This window comes from Sciurus carolinensis, chromosome 5, assembly GCF_902686445.1.
Source record: "Sciurus carolinensis chromosome 5, mSciCar1.2, whole genome shotgun sequence".
NCBI classification, from domain to species: domain Eukaryota; kingdom Metazoa; phylum Chordata; class Mammalia; order Rodentia; family Sciuridae; genus Sciurus; species Sciurus carolinensis.
The window spans coordinates 28808677-28828123 of NC_062217.1; the positions used below are offsets into that span (position 1 = coordinate 28808677).

At 36.4% G+C, this 19447-nt stretch overlaps 2 protein-coding genes across 5 annotated transcripts in view; one reads left to right on the forward strand and one right to left on the reverse strand.

Annotated features, from left to right (window-relative positions):
• Brca2 (BRCA2 DNA repair associated) overlaps positions 1-8331 on the forward strand; it is a 65624-nt gene extending 57293 nt beyond the window's left edge. For 2 of the 4 annotated variants that reach the window (XM_047552202.1, XM_047552199.1), the window contains 3 exons: positions 4265-4509; positions 6074-6220; positions 7419-8331. In XM_047552202.1, coding sequence (XP_047408158.1) covers positions 4265-4509; positions 6074-6220; positions 7419-8012 — 986 coding nt within the window. In that variant the 3' untranslated portion in view covers positions 8013-8331. Of the gene's footprint in view, positions 1-4264; positions 4510-6073; positions 6221-7418 lie in introns of those variants that run through there. The other 2 variants (XM_047552201.1, XM_047552200.1) reach the window with 2 other exon arrangements.
• N4bp2l1 (NEDD4 binding protein 2 like 1) overlaps positions 1-19447 on the reverse strand; it is a 40273-nt gene that overhangs the window by 6517 nt on the left and 14309 nt on the right. The window contains 5 exon segments of the mRNA XM_047552203.1: positions 11869-11919; positions 12871-12893; positions 12896-12938; positions 15146-15234; positions 15552-15679. Coding sequence (XP_047408159.1) covers positions 11869-11919; positions 12871-12893; positions 12896-12938; positions 15146-15234; positions 15552-15679 — 334 coding nt within the window.

A 19447-nucleotide genomic window follows, 5' to 3' on the forward strand; every position in this document is an offset into this window, starting at 1 on the left:
ATAACTGGCTCCAAAAGTGCTAATGTGAGAAAAAAACAAATATGAATATGTATAAGTGTCCATGTACCATTAAACAGAGAAAAAGATTTTTTAAAAAGATCTTAATGAAAAGTTAAAGAATTCTTTCCACTGGAGTTCAAAAGAGTCTCAGCTTCTCTTCTCCTCAGTTTTAGGTGGGGTTTTAGGTGGGGTCTTCTGGAGTGTGATGCTCCACTCCACCTTCCGGATTGCTGGAAGAAGAGAGGTAAATCCCACAGGCGGATCACCTGGGTAGGGTTTAGGCTTAGGCAGGCTCCAGGCTCGTCACTGAATGCCAAATCAGCACACCTTCAGCACCTAGTACAATCCCACCAACAGAGTAAAAGTGTTCCTTTTTCTGCACATCCTCTCCAGCATTTATTATTTGTATTCTTGATGACGGCCATTCTGACTCACATGAGTTGAAATCTCTGTGTAGTTTTGCTTTGCATTTCCATAATTGCTAATGGTGTTGAACATTTTTTCATATACTCATTGGTCATTTGTATTTCTCCTTTTGAGAAGTGTCCATTTAATTCATTTGCCCATTTTTTATCGGTCATTGATTTTTTTTTTGGTGTCAAGTTTTTTTAGTTCTTTATATATTCTAGACATCAATCCTGTGTCAAAAGAGCTGCTAGCAAAGAATTTCTCCCATCCTGTAGGTTCTGTCTTGACATTCCTAATTCTTTCCTTTGCTGTGCAGAAACTTTTTAATTTGATGCCATCCCATTTATTAACTCTTGGCATTATTTCCTCAGCTCCAGGGGTGCTATTGAGAAAGTTATTGCCTGGGCCTACATGTTGGAGTGATGACCCTACATTTTCTTCTAGGAGTTGCATAGTTTCTGGTCTAATTTCTAGGTCTTTTATCCATTTGGCGTTGATTTTTTGTGCAGGGTGAGAGATAAGGCTCAAGTTTCATTCTACCTACCGATAACCAGTTTTCCCAGCATCATTTTTTAAAAAAGACTGTCTTTTTGGAGGAAGCCCTTCCAAACTCATTCTATAAAGCTAGTATCACTGTGAAACGAAAACTAGACAAAGACACATGGAGGAAAGAAAACTTTAGACCAATATCCCTTGCGAACATAGGTGCAAAAAATTCTTAATAAAATACTGGCAAGTTGCATGCAAAAACACATTAAAAAGATAGTGCACCATGATCAAGTGGAATTCACCCAGGGATGCAAGGTTGGTTCAACATACAGAAATCAATAAGTATAATTCACCACATCAATAGACTTAAAGACATGAATCACACAATTATTTCAATCGATTAAAAAATGCATTTGACAAAATACAGCATTCACTTATGTTCAAAACACTAGAAATACTAGGGATAGTAGGAACATACATCAATATTGTAAAAGCTATATATGCTAAACCCAAGGCCAACATCATTCTAAATGGAGAAAAACTGAAAGCATTCCCTCTAAAAACTGGAATAAGACAGGGGTGCCCTCTTTCACCACTTCTATTCAACACAGTCCAATTCTGGCCAGAGTGATTAGGCAAAAGAAAGAAATTAAGGGGATACCAATAGGAAAAGAAGAGCTTAAACCATCCCTATTTGCCAATGATATGATCCTACATTTAGAAGACCCAAAAAACTCCACCAGAAAACTTCTAGAACTCATAAATGAATTCAGCAAAGTAGCAGGATATAAAATTAACATCATACATCAATTGTGTTCCTATACACCAATGATGATCAGATGAAAAAGAAATTAGGAGGACTATCCCATTCACAATCACCTAAAAAAAAAAAAAAATGCTTAGGAATCAGTCTAACAAAAGAGATGAAAGACTTGTACAATGAAAACTACAGAATACCACAGAAAGAAATTGAAGAAGATGTTACAGGATGGAAAGATCTCCCATGTTCTTGGATAGGCAGAATTAATATTGTCAAAATGGCCTTGCTACCAAAAGTACTGTGCACATTTAACGCAATTCCTATTAAAATTCCAATGATGTTCTTCACAGAAATAGAAAAAGCAGTCAGAAAATTCATTTGGAAAAATAAGAGGTCCAATGCAATCCTTAAAAAAGTGAAGCAGGATGCATCACAATACCAGACCTTAAATTATACTACAGAGCTATAGTAACAAAAGTGGCATGGTATTGGCACAAAAACAGACATTAAGACCAATGATACAGAATAGAAGACATAAAGACAAATCCACATAAATACAGTTATACTAGACAAAGGTGCCATAAACATAATTGGAGAAAAGATAGCCTCTTCAATAAATGGTGCTGGGAAAAACTGGAAATCCATAGGTAGCAGGATGAAATTTAACTCATATCTCACCCTGCCCAAAATTCAACTCAAAGTAGATCAAAGACTTGTAACAACTAGAAGAAAATGGAGGCCAACACTCCATCATTTCAACTTAGGAACCAGCTTCCTCAACAGGACCCCTAAAGTATAAGAAGTAAAATCAAGAATCAATAAATGGGATGGTATCAAATTAAAAAAGCTTCACAGCAAAGGAAATAAGAGTATGAAGAGAGCCCACAGAATGGGAGAAAATCATTTCCACCTGTACCTCAGATAAAGCATTAACTCTAGGATATTTAAAGAAAAAAAAAACACACACAAAAAAAACCCAATCAATAAATGGCAAAGGAACTGAACAGACACTTCACAGAAGAAATATGAATGGCTCTACAAATATATGAAAAACTACTCAACATCTCTAGCAATTAGAAAAATGCAAATTCAGACTACACAGATTTCATCCTACTCCAGCCAGAATGGCAGTTATCAAGAACACAAGCAACAACAAATGTTGGCAAGGATGTGGGAAAAAAGGGTAGACTCATACATTTCTGGTGGGACTGCAGATTGGTACAACTACTCTGGAAAGCAGTGTGGAGATTCCTCAAAACACTCAGAATGGAACCACCATCTGACTTGGTTATAACACTCCTAGGTATATATCCAAGGCAGTTAAAAATAAGCATACTATATAGTGATGCAGCCACATCAATGTTTATAGCAACTCAATTCACAATAGCCAAGCTATTGCAACAAACCTAGGTGCCCTTCAACAGATGAATGGATAAAGAAATTGTGTATATATACATACATAAATTGTGTATATATACACAATGGAATATTACTCAGCCATAAAGAAGAATGGCTCCATGACATTTGCCAGCAAATGGATGGAACTGGAGACTATCATGCTAAATGAAATAAGCCATCCCAAAAAACTAAAGGCCAAATGTTCTCTCTGATATGTGGATGCTAACACAAAACAAGGTGGGTAGGGAGGGGAAGAACAGTTCAGTGGATTAGACAAAAGGGAATGAAGGGAATGAGGAGGATAGGAAGAGGAAGGACTGTGGAATTAATCTAACATGACTTTCCCATATACATATATGAATACACCACACTGAGTCTTTGTACTATGTACATCCACAAGACTGGGATCCTAATTAGAGTAAGATACACTTCATGTTTGTATAAATATGTCACAGTATACTATCACGTATAACTAAAAAAGAGTCAAAAAACATGAAAGACAATGTTGTGGTGGAGGGGACTCTTTTTCTTCAGTGTATTTTCCAGCATCTTTGTCAAGGATCAGGTAACTGTAGATGGGTGGGCTCGTCTGTGTCTTCTATTCTGTACTATTGGCCTGTGTGTCTCTTATGCCAGTCCCATGCAGTTTGTTACTATAGCTCTGGAGTATAATTTGAAGTCAGGTATTGTGATGCCTCTAGCATTGCTTTTTTGGCTTAAATTTGCTTTGGCTGTTTCTGGGTCTTTTATCCTTCCAAATGAATTTTAGAACTGTTTTTTCTAGTTCTGTGAAGAATGTCATTGATATTTTGGGAATTGCATTGAATCTGTGTATTTCTTTTAATATGACCATTTTAACAATATTGTCTGCTTATCCATGAATATGGGAGATCTTTCCGCATTCTGAGGTCTTCTTTAATTTCTTTCTTCAGTGTAATTTTCATTGTTGAGGTCTTTTACCTCTTTGGTTAGACTTATTCTTACATATTTAAAAAAGTTTTTTAGGCTAATGTATATGGAATTGTTTTCCTGATTTCTTTCTCAGCAAATTCCCTGTTGATGTATAGGAAAGCTATTGATTTTTGCATGCATGTCGTAAATCCAGTTATTTTGTTTTTATCATTAGCATATATTAAAATAAATAGGCATATTAGCAGTCCCTTACATTTTTAATTTATCTGATTTTTTTTTTTTTTTTTTTCATTCAAGGTCTTGCTCCTTTGGTCTATTTAACAGATGAATGTCATAATTTATTAGCAATAAAGTTTTGGATAGATCTTAATGAAGACATTATTAAACCTCATATGTTAATAGCTGCAAGCAACCTCCAGTGGAGACCAGAATCCAAGTCAGGAATTCCCACTTTATTTGCTGGAGATTTTTCCATGTTTTCTGCCAGTCCAAAAGAGGGCCACTTTCAACAGAGATTAAACAAAATGAAAAATACTATTGAGGTAAAATTACTTTCATCTTTGCCACAAATTTTGGTAGTAGTTTCCTATTTTGATGATCCAACATCAAAAAGAAATGGCTTTTAGGAAAATTGCATAGTTGAGTTAGTGTTTAAGATGAGGTTTCACCTTATATTAATTACCCATGAACTTGAGGAGATAAGGGAATGGGCAAATGACAACTACCAGGAAGAAGGGAATGTCTTGAAGGGAATCGAGTTAAGAAATTGTGGGAAGGATATTCAGAGATACATACCTCACAGGCACCCTGGAAACTGGAATCAAGAATATGAGTTACGTGGGTTCATAGCAGTCGGCAGTGTGAGTAGTTAATACGTAGACCACAAATTTGCATTTATACTCTTTATCTAGTATCTTACAGTTTATACCTCTTTGATTTCAATGAATCCCAAATAGGAGACTCTAAAATTACTCTCCTAGATCATATATGCATTTTATGTTTAAATTTCTTTATAAATCATGTACTAATAATGTTCATTGAGTGCTTAGTGCATGTCAGGCCTTGTTCTAAGCCCAAGTCATTTAATTCTCCCCAGAACCCTATGAAGCAGGGAAGTGTTTTTTGTATTTTATTGATGAGAAACAGAAGTTAAATAGCTTGTCTTTTGTTATATGACAAGTTGGAAGGACCATGATTCACACTTAGGCCCTCTGAACTCAAAACTCTTAACTACTAGACAGTGCTGCCTCCCTGTAAAAGTTTGCATTTGTAAATTGATAACTAGTGAAGAATTTATTTTTAAGAAGCTCCTTAATTCTGTAGTTTAATATTGGAAAGGTATGTTATTCAAAATTTGTGTAAATAACATTTTAAAAGCATCAGAGTAGCTAGCATAAAAAGGAATTTTGTGTTTATATTTTACTTAAAGACCCATAATGCATAGTGAAGAATAACACTCCAATTTATCTAGTTTCTAAATTGTGGGTAGAAGTTGTGTTCATTGTTTGATGCTCCTACAGGGTACCTACTATTTATATCCCAAATTTTTAAAGTTTCATAAAATAATCTCATGTATTAAGTTAGGTGTGAAATTGTTGGTATTTGAGCAGTCGTGGCTCCTCAACCAGTTCCCTGTAGTTTAACCTGTGTGTTGTTTCAGTTAGTGCTGGGACAGCCGTGCTGTAAGTGAGGCAGTTCTTGGGCTTCACCTCCCCGAGAGCTCACTGGGAGTGATGGTCTCCAGCTGTCAGGCAGCATGTAGACCTGGAATGTGAGGTCCCGTCCTCCACTCCACATCCAGGATCATGATACCTTGCTGGTGACTGGGAAGGTCTCTTACACCTCTTTCCTACACACACTCTCCCGTCCTTGCCGACTCCTCCTTCTATTTCTCACTCCTCAGCCCCTTCTTTGAACAACTAGGTTCCTCTACATCACAGGTGTTTGTTTTGAATTTTTGTATTGGCATATTTGATAGTTGCTATCAAATTTTGGTTGTCTCATTCTTTGGTTCTGGTCTGAATTTATTATTTCTGGTCTTAAAGGAAATAACTTGCTGGAAATATTAATGTATGAGTTTATAACTTTTCCAATTTATTTTCTCAGAATATTGATACATTTTGCAATGATGCAGAAAAGAAACTTATGCATCTACTAAATGCAAACGATCCCAAGTGGTCTACCCCTAATAAAGAGTACACATCAGAGCCATACACTGCTCAAACAGCCCTTGGTACAGGAAATAAGTTTCTGGTAAGTTCATGTAAATTTAAGAAATATTATATGTGGGGGAATGATATATTCTGATGCATATGTGATATGGTCAAATGTGATTAAAGTTAATTAGAAAGTGTCATTAATTGGTTTATAGCTGCTATTGGTTTAGGCTACTTGAAAATTATATCTTATTTATTGAAGCAATTTTATAAAATTCTTTGGGGACATTTGGAGGCAAAGAACAAACAAGCACTTTAATTTTTAGCATTCTAACTGCATGTTGGATTAAAAAGTCCTTTTGGACTGTTCCTTTTTGCTAAAAGAACTCTTCTTTACCATTAGGGTTCTTTTTTATTTTTTTCCCTTTTTCTTCTCAGCATTGGGCATCGACCCCCAGTGGCACTCTACCACTGAGCTACATCCCCAGTCATTTTTACTTTTTCGAGACAAGATCTAACTAAGTTGTGGATTGAACTTGCCACTTCCTGCTTCAGCCTCCTAAGTGGCTAGGACTACAGACATGGCTCCCTTAGGGTTGTTTCTAAGCTCAGTGCAACTCATAAAATCACAGTAGATGCAAATCAAGCTAAAGCCTTTAATATGGCTAAATAGCTAACACATCTAAGTATATCTACATTATCACCTTTAATCCTCACAACAATCCTATGAGATCAAAGCTGTTATTACAGATGAGAAGACTAGTATTTAGAGAGGTTAAGGTCACAAAGCTAGAAAAGTATGTAGTAGGGCCAGGCAGTGTGTATACTTTAAAATGTATGTCTCTGTTTAACCTTTTAATGATAAAAAAGACGATTTTTGCTTAAATGGAATCCCCTACTTTTTCTTTTCCAATGATCACTCCTCATCTTCCTTTCTTTTCATGTAAATTCTTAGATCCTCTTATGCAAAAATTATTTCCTTCTGGCATGGGAATAAATATGAATTTTTCTCCAAATGATCTAATGTATTAGCAATTGGATGAATAAGAATGTAATATTTTTAAAGAAAGGTTAATTTGATTTTGGTTGAAATACTATTGCATAATTATGATAGGCTACTTTTCAATTAGTTTTTTTAATTTTGATTCTCTGTACACAAATGGAGTACAAGTATCGTCTGTCTGGTTGTACACAAAGTAGAGTCATACCATTTGTGTATTCATACATGTGCATAGGGTAATGATGTTTGTCTCATCCATTATCTTTCCTTCCCCCGCCCCCTTTTGTTTTATTAGATGTCTTCTCCTAATAGTGAGATAAATTATCAGAGTCCATTATCACTTTGTACACCAAAAGGGAAGTCTGTATCCACACCTGTATCCACCCACATGACCTCAAAGTCCTGTTACAAAGGAGAGAAAGAGATTGATGACCCAAAAAACTGCAAAAAGAGAAGAGCCTTGGACTTCTTAAGTCGACTGCCTCTACCTCCACCTGTTAGTCCCATTCGTACGTTTGTTTCCCCAGCTGCACAGAAGGCATTTCAGCCACCACGGAGTTGTGGCACCAAATACAAAACACCCATAAAGACAAAAGAATTGAATTCTCCTCAAATGAGTCCACTTAAAAATTTCAATGAAATTTCTCTTCTGGAAAGTGATTCCATAGCTGATGAAGAACTTGCACTGATAAATACACAAGCCATTCTGTCTGGTTCAGCAGGAAAAAGTCAACCATCTATCAGTGAATTCACAAGAACTGCCCACTCCAGTTCAAAGGATTCTCTCAGACAGAAAAGACATTACACAGCATCCCTGGTCAAAGAACAAGAGAATTCTCAAAACAGCACAGAAGAATATGAGACCAGATTCAGGACACAAGTGCAATAAAGAATATGTCTAAGAGATTGTAAAGGCAACAAAAATGAAAAGACAATAAATTAGTTATTGACTCAGTCTTTCCAGTTTGTTCGACACGTACAGTTTCAAACTGCACATCAGTATTTGCATAAGAAGACATGAGATAGTTTCAGACTTAAGTATTTGTCATAAAGACATTCTTTCCTTGATTCTATTTTAGTGTACTTTTATTTCAATTGTCTACCTTAAAACTGGATTTAGTAACTAAAACCAAAAAAATCTTGTTTAGATCTTTGATTGGATTGAATCACTACAGTGTTATAAAAGTAAATAAACTCTTTTCTTTTGTCTGTGTCATTGTATAATTGAAACAAGGTTCTTAGTACAGTTATTTTGATTCAGGTAATTCCTTTTAGTTTAGTTCCTACTTTAGGAGTTTTTTTGGGTTTTTTAAGAGGTAACCTACTATGAAATGGTTTTCATGTGCATAATGCATGTGTTGGTTCTGCTATCGTTCCATCCTATTCAAAAGTCAGGAAGAATAAAGACGCCACAGTAGGGTTTTCTTCTGACCAGTTCTTCATCCTTCAGGCAGCATGACTACAAAGAAAAATGGAACCCTCAAGGAGGGAGCCTTTGTATGATTCCAGTGTGACCTCTGAAATTACATTACTTCAATTAAAAATTCAAACACTCTAATTCAGAAACAGACCTATAATCTTTTTTAAAACAGTCATCCAGACTGCGGTTTCAGAGACTGTCGTCTCACATTGGTGCTGCTTCTACCTGCCGTGTCCTCAGCGCCCTCACAGGACCTGGAACGCTCTTCCGTGAAACCCCAGCAAGGCAGAGGTTGGCAGGTTGAATGCAGATGACACTGTTGTTACTTTCTTAAGTTTAATAGAGAAAAGGGATTCGGCAAGAAGTTAATAGAATGAAACAGCTCTTGAGTCAGGTGGTGGTGGTGGTGTTTTTTTGTTTTTTTTTTTTCGGTACTGGGGATCAAACTCAGGGCCTTGTGCTTGCGAGAAGAGTCAGGTGTTTTTAACATATCTTAAATTTATATGTAATATTTGTTCAAATCTAAACACATTTTGAAACTAAGAATAAATTCTTCTAAGAATGAACTTTTACCTTCCTTAATTGTGATCCATTAAGGAAGCATTCATATAAGAAATAGTCTGTTCTACTCTTACGTACTCTGCTAGTCTTACTAATGTGATTTAAGTTTCATCCATGAGACAATTTGGTCTTCATATCCTCATCATTATCCCAGTGATCCACTTGAGACCGCATAAAACTGGAGTTTCATGCGAACAGGAAGGATTTTAAGAATTCAGATTTCCTCTTTGAATCCTAGAAAACATGCTATTACCTCCTCCATTCTCATTCATACTACTTGTTATAGAAATAATCTAGTACACACATTACTTTTTAAAATTATAAATAACATCCAAGCTACATGAACAAAATATGAGGCTTCAGTATAAGTGTATATTATCTCCCCCAAAATGACAATTTAATGATTACAATGTCAACAATGTATGCTGCATGATAAGGAATAAGTAGTAAAATCAGTTTGTGCTATTCAACAATCACTTAGAGCCTACTGAATATACAGAGCACTTGCCAGCTCTATAAATAGTGCAAACAGTAATACATAAAGTAATAAAAGTCAGTGTGGGGTGTTCAAAGGATTATATAAATCAGAAGCCATGGGAGTTGAAAGGAAAACTAGATCACTTCTAGATGGGATAAAGTTGGTGGCATTTAATCAGATACTTTAATGCTTCTAAGAAACCAAGTATTTCAGGAATCTTCTAAGAAAGAGAAATTGGCCAGGAACTCTTTTAGAACCCAATAACAACTCTGGATCTATAACCCAGAGCCACTCCTCCATGGTGGCCACTCCCTCAGTCCAGGTGAACCAGAAACCCTAAGGAGAGAGCCAAATTGGGGACTTGAATCCGACCCTTTCAACTGCTCCTGTGGAATCAAAGGACTGTAATTCCTAGTTTGGGTTCTCTGACACCTCTCCCTAACCTAGGTGAGCCAAGCTATCCATATTGAGCAGGTTCTACAATAACCATATCAAGACATCTGGAATAACCTAGACCTGGAAAATAGTATTATCAAATGGGTTGTTACTATTTCAGGATTATTGTGTGTTGTGTTTAAACACAGAATGTAGCAAAACTATAATAGCAGGTTAGATTCATCCAAATTTACGATTTTGTCAGACAAGCTTTGTTATTTGAAGAAAACCAATCGTTAAAATGTTCATGGAGAAAAATTACAGATGCTTTGCTGGTAGTCAACAAGATTTGAGCAGATTTCAACAGTAGTAGATAATGGGGTATTAAAGTCTAATGCACACAGGTTTAGATAAGAAAGAAACTATAAGGTTGCTTTTGTCTTTATGTCTCATGTATTAAACATTAGTAAGAAAGTATATGAAACAGTTATTATATGGCTGAATTTCTTGAGATTTCAGTAAATTTTTTATTGTTGAACCAAAAAAACTCAATGACAAATCCATATAAACACAATACAATATGCCATTTTAATAACCATAAAAGCACCATTATATAGGACACTTAAAATAATATTTCACAGAACACCAGAAAAAAAGCTGTTGGCCAACAATAAATAGAACATACATCCTATACAATCTTGTCTATCATGATCTCACGCCAAATTAATCTAATTCCAACCTGTTGGGATTTAATTTGGATTCACAGAAAAGTAACACCACGTAAAACATGAAGACTACGCATCTTTCAGTGAGCACGGCTTTTACATATCCTTGCATGATCTATATCCTGGGCTGTGTAATTCCTTGCACTGCTAAACATTTGGGCTGCCAACTAATTACACACATCTAAAAGCATAAATTTAGAAATTATTCCTCTTAAAAATTGGTATTTTATGAAGTTAGATTTTATTTACACTAAAAGACAACAGCCAAAAGTTATGTTTAATCCTGTTGGAAAAAAGTAGTTAAACACAAGGTGTGACTTTAAATGACCCTGATTTTCCTCAACTGGTACAGTTATTAAAGGTTTAAAATTTTTAACAGTGATTCATCATTAGAATACTTCCCAAAGTGATCACTCTGAAAAACAATGTTTCCTTATGTATATATGCTGTTTGTTTTAAAGGAAAATCAGTATCATTAGAGTCACACATCTCACATTTTTAAATAGATAGTTTATCAAAGTAGGAATAGCACTAAAACATTTTCTGCCTCTCCCTTCTCCCTAACCTTTCCAGCTTTCCTGGAGGAGATGAATTTCCTGAAAAAATAAACAGATTATTTCAGAAAAAGTGGTACTGAGCTTATATATAATATAAACACTTTGTTTCGTTTATGAACCTATGGAACTAATTGACCATGTTCTTGGGTATGTTCTTGGACTTCAGGTTCAAATGAATTCTTTCCCTAGAGAAAGATTTTAATCAAATCTGAAAAATTCCCAGCATCAGACCATGCGTACAGGTGCACTTTAACAAATGCTTGTTGAAGATAATGAATATAATGACCTCTGCTCAGGAACTTTTGGGTTCGACTATTTACACTGGAATTAGAGCTTTAGCTAAAACTAAACAAAGAACAAATACCAAAAATTGAAGTAAAAACTTATTTAAGAAAATTCGGAATGGCTGTAAGATAGGCCTCTAATATCCATGGTGACAACCACCCCTTCTGCTAAAGGAGCTCTGATTTGTGAAGCCGCCTTGAGCCCTCCGGTTTGGAAACTCTGTGTAGGTGTGCCAGTATCTTGTACCATTGGGAGGTGATGCATTATTCCTGTCCTGGTTTCTGTTCATTCTGCTTGGCTTTTCTGCATGAAGTACACTGTAAAAGGTAACATTATGTTCATACCGTTCTTTCATCCGGTGTATTTTTTCTCTTGGGACTCCATGAATGTTTCTTCTACATGGAAAAAATGCAAATATTTAGTTAAGGCAGAATGTCACAATGAGTTACATGTGCTTCATAAGTCCTGCATTGCATAGATATCACACTGCATCCTGGGGATATCGCTGGCAAAAGCATAAGGTTTTGCTATTCCATTATCTCTCAGGCTCTACTCCTGTTTTTCATGCTGCCCAGCACACCCCCAAAATATCCTGAGGCTAGCATCAGAAATGCTTTGTTTCTTGTAATCTCAATCATGTGCTTCAAGATATGAAAGAACACCATGAGATTTTTTTTCGATGATATATTTGCCAGTTACTATCATCGATTCAGTCAAGTAGACCCCAGTACTAAAACAATCAAAATCTAGTAGGTGCAAGAATCAACTGGGCATATAGTTAGAAATGTAATTACCAAAGATTTCAACTACAGAATGGAGTCTATGAACTACAGTTTAACAACCACCTCAGGCAACCCTGATGGAGGCTGATACACAGACTCACTTTGGAAACACCATCCACTTATAACCAAAAGATGAACTAGCCTTAATCCTAAAAAGTCAGTTCCAACCTCACTGGTTAACTTCATTACACTGCCATCAAATAACACAAAGAGTGAATATCAGAATTCATGCATTCAAAATCAAGTTAGTATTATTTGGACATTTATTGCTGTATAAGTTAGAAGCAGCATCTAAACCATAACTGAACCACACACTGTTCAACATCCAAAGATCTTTATTTAGTCTAAATGCAGAAAACACCATCAACATGTGCAATCCCATGCAAAGGAAAGTGCTTTTAAATGTTCATTAATGAAGAAGCAATTTAGCAGAATGTTAAATAAGTCCTTTAAAGGACCAAAGTCCAAGCCAAGATTTAGCATTTAGCATTATATTAGAAAACTGACCCAAAACTAAAGTCTTCACATATAATATTTCCAAAATTATCAATTTCCAAGAATTACCATTTCTGGCCTGAAAACTACCAGTCCATTTCCAGCCTGAAAAGATTCTTTTGTTCGGTCTGAAATACCTGAAAATAGCAGGATACATAATGAGGAACTAGAAAAACAAAGAAGTACCTTGCTAACTCTTGAACGTTGAATTTCCAGCGAGTGTCAGGTTCTCGGAATATAACTTCATAGTTATTTTCAAGTGCCTGATTTTTCAAAAGTACATAAAACATTGAAGACATAGTGTGTATGTTTGGGAATGTTTATGCTGCCATTTAACATTTACTACAAGTCTTTTCTAAAATTCCTTTTGTTTTACCGGTAATCCAATGCCTTAATTTATCTTAATGCAATTGATTTATTACCATACTTAGCCACTCTCAGATTATATTATGATTCCCAGTGATAAATATTGGTCAATTTTATCTAATATGTAGGAATTTAACATCTTTAAAAATAGATCAGTGAACAAGTTTAAAATGTCCCAAACACAGGTGTGAGCAGTGTAGACTCACTTCTGCCAAATACCTTGTGCTTTTCCTCATGCCTTGATTTAGAAAGTGAATGTCACAAAAACAGTTCATGAAATAAAAGTGATTTCCACGTTTTACATAATTTTTCCTCCAAAAGTAGCTCTCCCTGTTATGCAATATAGTTTGACCCAAAGCACTATGTCCCATTTCCTTGAGCTTAGAAAACTACTACAGTTCCCATATAAATATCCAAATATTCTTTGTATTCATAAATCAAATACTGCTTTATCTCAAACTGAACTTTCTGTTGTCACTTTTGTTTTTTCTGTTGTAAAATACAGAATGAATAAAGCTCAGTAAAACAATATCCTCATAAGTAAGTAGGATGAATAAGTTATTGTATATTATCACACAGGGCAATTAATATGTGAAAATAGCTAGAAGAGAGGATTTTTAATGTTCTCATCACAAATGACAAATATTTGAGATGATGGGTTACTGAAACATCTGGAGGTAATTACACATTGTAAACATGTACTAAAACACTCCATAAAGAAGTCCAAGTATTATTTGTAATTAATGTATAAATTTAAAATTAAAGATTTCCTCTTCATTCTTTGGGCACTTCTAATTAGAGAAGGATTCAACTGTCATACCTTGAAAACAATTTCTGGGGTGCAATAGCTGTGGGTGGTTAAAATGAAAAACAAAATAAAAATAAAAGTGACTTCCCAGAAGTCACTCTCAGCTAATCCCCAACTCTAGGTTTTGAGTTTGTGGCCCTGTTCATTTCTAACCCAAAGGACTTTCTTTAAAATATTTTTCTAGTTGTAGATGGACATAATACCTTCACCAATTTTTATGTGGTGCTAAGGATCAACCCACACATGTGAGGCAAGCACTCCATCACTGAGCTACAACCCCAGCCCCCAAATCGCCTTTCAATCATAAACCGATATAACCACCAAGTTGATGTTCATTCTTTAATACATTTATTCAAGTCCCACAGTGTGGGCCTAAGTAGAACTGATGAAAGTATCATTAGAGAAAATCACACCTGTAGATATGCTATTTTGCTCCAAATGCAAAAGCCTAAAAGTAGATTTTTGGAGCCCACTGTGGGAGACATTCACTTCACAATTACAAGTGGGGATTTTGGGTGATATAAGTAGAATAATACTTAGCTGTCTGCTTCCTGCCCCACCCTGTAGGTTTGTGGATCTTCTTTTTCTATCCACTAGGGAGTGAAAAATTATTAGCGTAAGAGACAAAGTATGTCTGAAAAAAGATCAGAATGGAGATCTGAGTTATATGTGCATTTATATTTGTATCCCACTACCTACATAGGGTTACCATGTTGATGCCAAATCTGTTTTTAAACAAAAACAATTCTATTGCCCTGGAACCTCAGGCAGCAACAGTACACATTGCTGAAATCCCAACTCTCCAAGGGAGGACCTGTGCTTACTGTAACCTGTAACCCTGCTAGTGCATCATCTAGTCTAATATCTCCCTGCAAGTTTCAGTGAGTGCCCCTCTGAGTGGAAAATAAACAAGACTGAAAAGCTATCAAGAATTCAAAGAAAGGATTATTTACCAAAGACTGTACAAATTATACACTCAGATGATATAAGCATCTCAGCAAATTTCAGCCACTGAACAGAGAAAAAATAAAGACTTTACCTGCTCCCTACAAGAACTAATGTTAGTAAAAATGAAATCATGGAAGATCAGAAAAAAGAGGAAAGAACAAATGTTTCAACTTTCTCACAAAATGTTCACAACTGAAAATTCAGAATGATATTTCTTCCTACCATGACTGCATAGGGCTTCATTTCCCAGGCGTGGAGGTTGGTATTATCAATAATAATTGGGGATATGCCATTCCTCATTGCTTTTCTTGCTGCAACACAATGTTACATAACAGTGAACAACAAGCAACAATCAGAAAAGGGTGCGCGTAATCCATATTGTGTCATTTTTTTGGTACAGGATGTCCTCATTACACAATTAATTGCCACCTATTTCAGAACCCATTATCAGTAATGTTCTTTCTCCTAGAATCTAAAGATGTGGATACTCTGGCATTCTGCTTGGGGGTGGGCGGGGAAACAGCAGAACTTTTGATTAAGCTCCTTCCACAAAATGTATTCATTCTGAAGTGGCTACAATCTATGCACACAATGGGGATTCCCAGGAGTTTGGAAAGGAATTCATCACCTCTTTTCTGGTTCCATTCATGAGCTTCCTCCAGAAAGTCAGGATTGAACTCATAGGCACCATCTTCCCTGAAGAAAAAATCATCCGTGCTGAAAATCAGGGCCCTGGGAAAGTCATGTTGCAATTGTCTGGAAAGTGGAAAAATGAAAGAGGGATTTTTTAATTATATGCATATTCATGGTAGAAATGATTTCCTTTCAGCTCTAATGTTTAGCATTTTATAATACTGAGACCACCAGGTTTGGAGTTGTTGAACTTCAATTTTAAAAAAGAAGTGCTTATCATCTCTGGAAGGCATCTCTCCCTAACAGGAGGCAAGAAAGGGCTGAGAGGCATTTTGTGAGTGTTGCCAACCCTTGAAGGTAGGTGGTTGCTGGTCACCAGCACTGCCTTCTGAGGCAACCGGGACTGACTCAAGATGGAACTCTGAGGCTAAAAAGTTGAGGGGTGTTGGCTAGCTTTCCTGCTGGGCACCACTCCCCATGTCTATTCTTTCCAAGGCACCAGCATCCTCCTGAGACCTGCCTGTGGGCACTGTGCCCCATGTTCAACCCTTCCCCTAAACTCTTACCTGTCCTGGGTCCCATTTCTCTGGAGTTCTGTTCTCCATAAGGACCCCTCTGGGAAACTAGTTCTTGCTGAGTATGAGTTGTAGATAAAGGTGATGTGTGTGTACTGCCCTATTAGGTAACATATTTACATTTTAGCAATGACCTAAACCAAATGGAGAAAAGCACAAGAGAAGAAAAGAGGTGAACCCAATATTCCCCATGCCTTCTTCATCTCTACCACTCTGAGTCTAAATATGAAAATAGCACAGACAAAAAGGGAAGCCATAGTGTAGTACCTCCTTTAATACAACAAAATAAAACAAAAAAAGGATGTTAAGTTCTATACAAACTTCAAAGAGAAGATGTTTCCATTTGAAATCCTTGGACAACTTTTTGGCAGAAGGTGGGTATGACACCAAAGAAGTAACTGGGGAGGTCACTGAGCCTCCTTTCCTTGTCTGTAAAAGTGGATGCTGATGATCTAATAAAGGGGGAAACATCTAGCGCAGTGCCTGAGACTGGCACTTGCTGTCCCTACAGCACTTGCCAGAATGTCTCTCAATTCTAAACAGACTTAATGGCAAATAGAAACTATATGGTCACAACAGCCATGCTCAGAATAAGATATCTACAAGTTAGAGGGGGAGAAAGACAAAGGCAGAAGATGCAAACCCAGAGCAGAGCTATTCAGTTCCTTTTCTATATTTTTTTTTAGAAAAATTATCTCAATCCCAAAAGAACATGGAACTGCAGGCAACACATGGCACCTACGTTGCTCTGCCTGAGCTGGGTTCAATTCTTGACTCCTCCACTAGCCAGTGGAACATCTCAACTCATCTAAGATCTCATCTCTCTAAGCTTGTTTTCTTAACTATAAAACAAACCACAATCCCTACCTATTAAAATGAGTTTTTAGTAAAACTCAAATGAGTTATTAAGGGAAAACATTTTTATAAGGATAAGGCACTTTACAAATGTAAAGTACTATTATTTTGTGAGTAATAATAACAAAAAGGTCAAATTTACCCAACCCAGACTGTTGACATGCTGTAGTAACAAAAATACACTGGAGTGTGTACATGCAGTAATCTTTTGGGTATTGCAGTAGATGAGAGAGAAAGATAAAATTAAAGCAAATGCTTCAATTTTTAAAAATGAGTAAATACACTTTGCAGAAACAGCAAACAAATAAACATCTCTGTCAAAATTTCTTCAGAAAGTATAATAGAAGGCAGTATCGGGAGTTGAAAAGGTAATTCCGAACCAAGTATATTTTCCTACTCAAAGGGCTATGTTGATACTCAGGGAAACTCAATGGATATAATATCTTGATTTAAACAGCAATCTCACAGTTTCTCTTGACAGATAGCTTTGTGGGGAAAATGTAGGCCCTAAGAGAATATATTTTAATACCCAAAGACTTAACTAACCAATCTCTTAGACATTTATTGAGCATTTAACATGTGCCAAGTGCTGGGTGAAGTGTTAAGGCACAGAAATAAACTCGCTGCTTTCAAGAATTCACTGCTTCGCCAAGGAGCCAGACCTCTCACAGCTAGTGTTGCACACCATGGAAAACCTGTACCAACCAAGCACTAGGGAGCAGGAGCAAAAGTTCTGACAAGATTAGTCTTGCAAAGGAGGCAACACTGACTTGGACCTTGAGGGTCGGGAAAAATTTCACCCCTTGCAGAAAGGGCTGAGAGCATGGGAGGTAAGATAAGAAGGAAATGCTTCAGGGCTTGTTAGGAGTTAAGGGACTTTAAGGAAACGAGACTAAAAGTGGCAAATCACATCTGAAACACTAGTTTCAATTCTCACAAATTCAAAGAGAAATTTGGCAAGCTGAGAGAAGTTCAGAGAACAGTGATCAGGTAAATATAAGGCCCACTAGCCATGGAAACCATCTCAGAGGAGCAAAGATCAACAAACAAATCAGGGCTACTTAAGGTGAAAACAAAAGATAAAAAGTGATTCCCAGTAGTTATCCTTAGATGCTGGGAAGTCTGTTGTGTAGAACAGGGAATTAACTTATTTTGGAGTCAGTAACTGGGGTTGGGCTCAACTGGGCAATTCTGGTCTTGATGGAGTCACTCATGCAACTAGTCAGTCATCTGATGATGCAGGGGCAGGAGGGGCTCAGAAGGGGTCCAAGCAGTTCTCCCACAGGCCTCTGGTGCTGCTGGCTGTTGGCTAGCTCTTGTTCCACCAGGCTTCTCATCCTCAATGAGGCTGCCCAGGTTTCTTTATGGACAGGCCCATTGCAAGAGGGCGGGAGTGGATTCTGCTAGGCTTCCACAACATTGTGTTGGTCCAAGCTAGTCACTTTGCTAGCCTGCATTGAAGGAGCAGAAAAATATTTTCCACAACTTGAGGGAAAGGAGAACAAAGAAAATGTGGCAACTTTTGGTCAACCACAGATGTAAAAAGTGGCATGAGAGAAGGGAGAAGTAGAATAAGGACTGAATTAAACAAATATTCATAGTCTCCATAATAACTGTTTCTTATTGACTTTAAAGAGACTCAAACCAAAAAGTCCAAAATATAAGTCTGAACCTTAACCTCCGATATCAACAATTGTTGTTAAAGAAACCTTAGAAAAAAATCTAAGGGTAACACTAGACGTATTTTCAGATATGAATATATTTTTGGTATTTTTAAGTGTGTTTATATTTGTGTGAATACTATAAACTTAAAATTATTTTCATCAATATTATTTAGTCTAAATAATGAAAGCTATGTTCAGAGGTAAAATTATAGTATGTATCTCCCTGTGTACTGAGCAACTATGGAAGCTGGTTGCAAGCTTTTTCTTTTTGGTCCCAGATGTAATATCTCTTCTAAATCTGGTTTCATTTGTTTTCCTATTGTCTACCACTCATAGGTTCGTAAAACATTTTCAGAGTTGAATTTTTCCTTTCATATATATATCCTTAGCTACTCTTCTTTTCCTCCTTATGGTTTATACTATTAACTGGAAGTTAATACTCTCTAATATTTCCTTCAAAAAAGACTTTACGGCTATATGGGCATCCAATTCATGTTTTGTTTTATTTCAATTCTATTCATTTCTAGAAAACAAAATATAGAATTACTGCCCTTTTTAATTGCAGAATTTTACCTCAGAGTGAGGTTAAATTGTTCAGGACCATTATGGGGCAAGATGACTTTCCCATCATTTCCTAAGATATATCTGACCATGGGCTCCATTGTCTTACAAACAGGCAGGCAAAAATCTTGAGTGTTTTTCACCATTATGGCTCATGGGTATAGATATATATATATTTTTTTCTTATTATGTTCTTGAATGACCATGTCTTTAAAAACTTGTTTTGTCTTCATCTA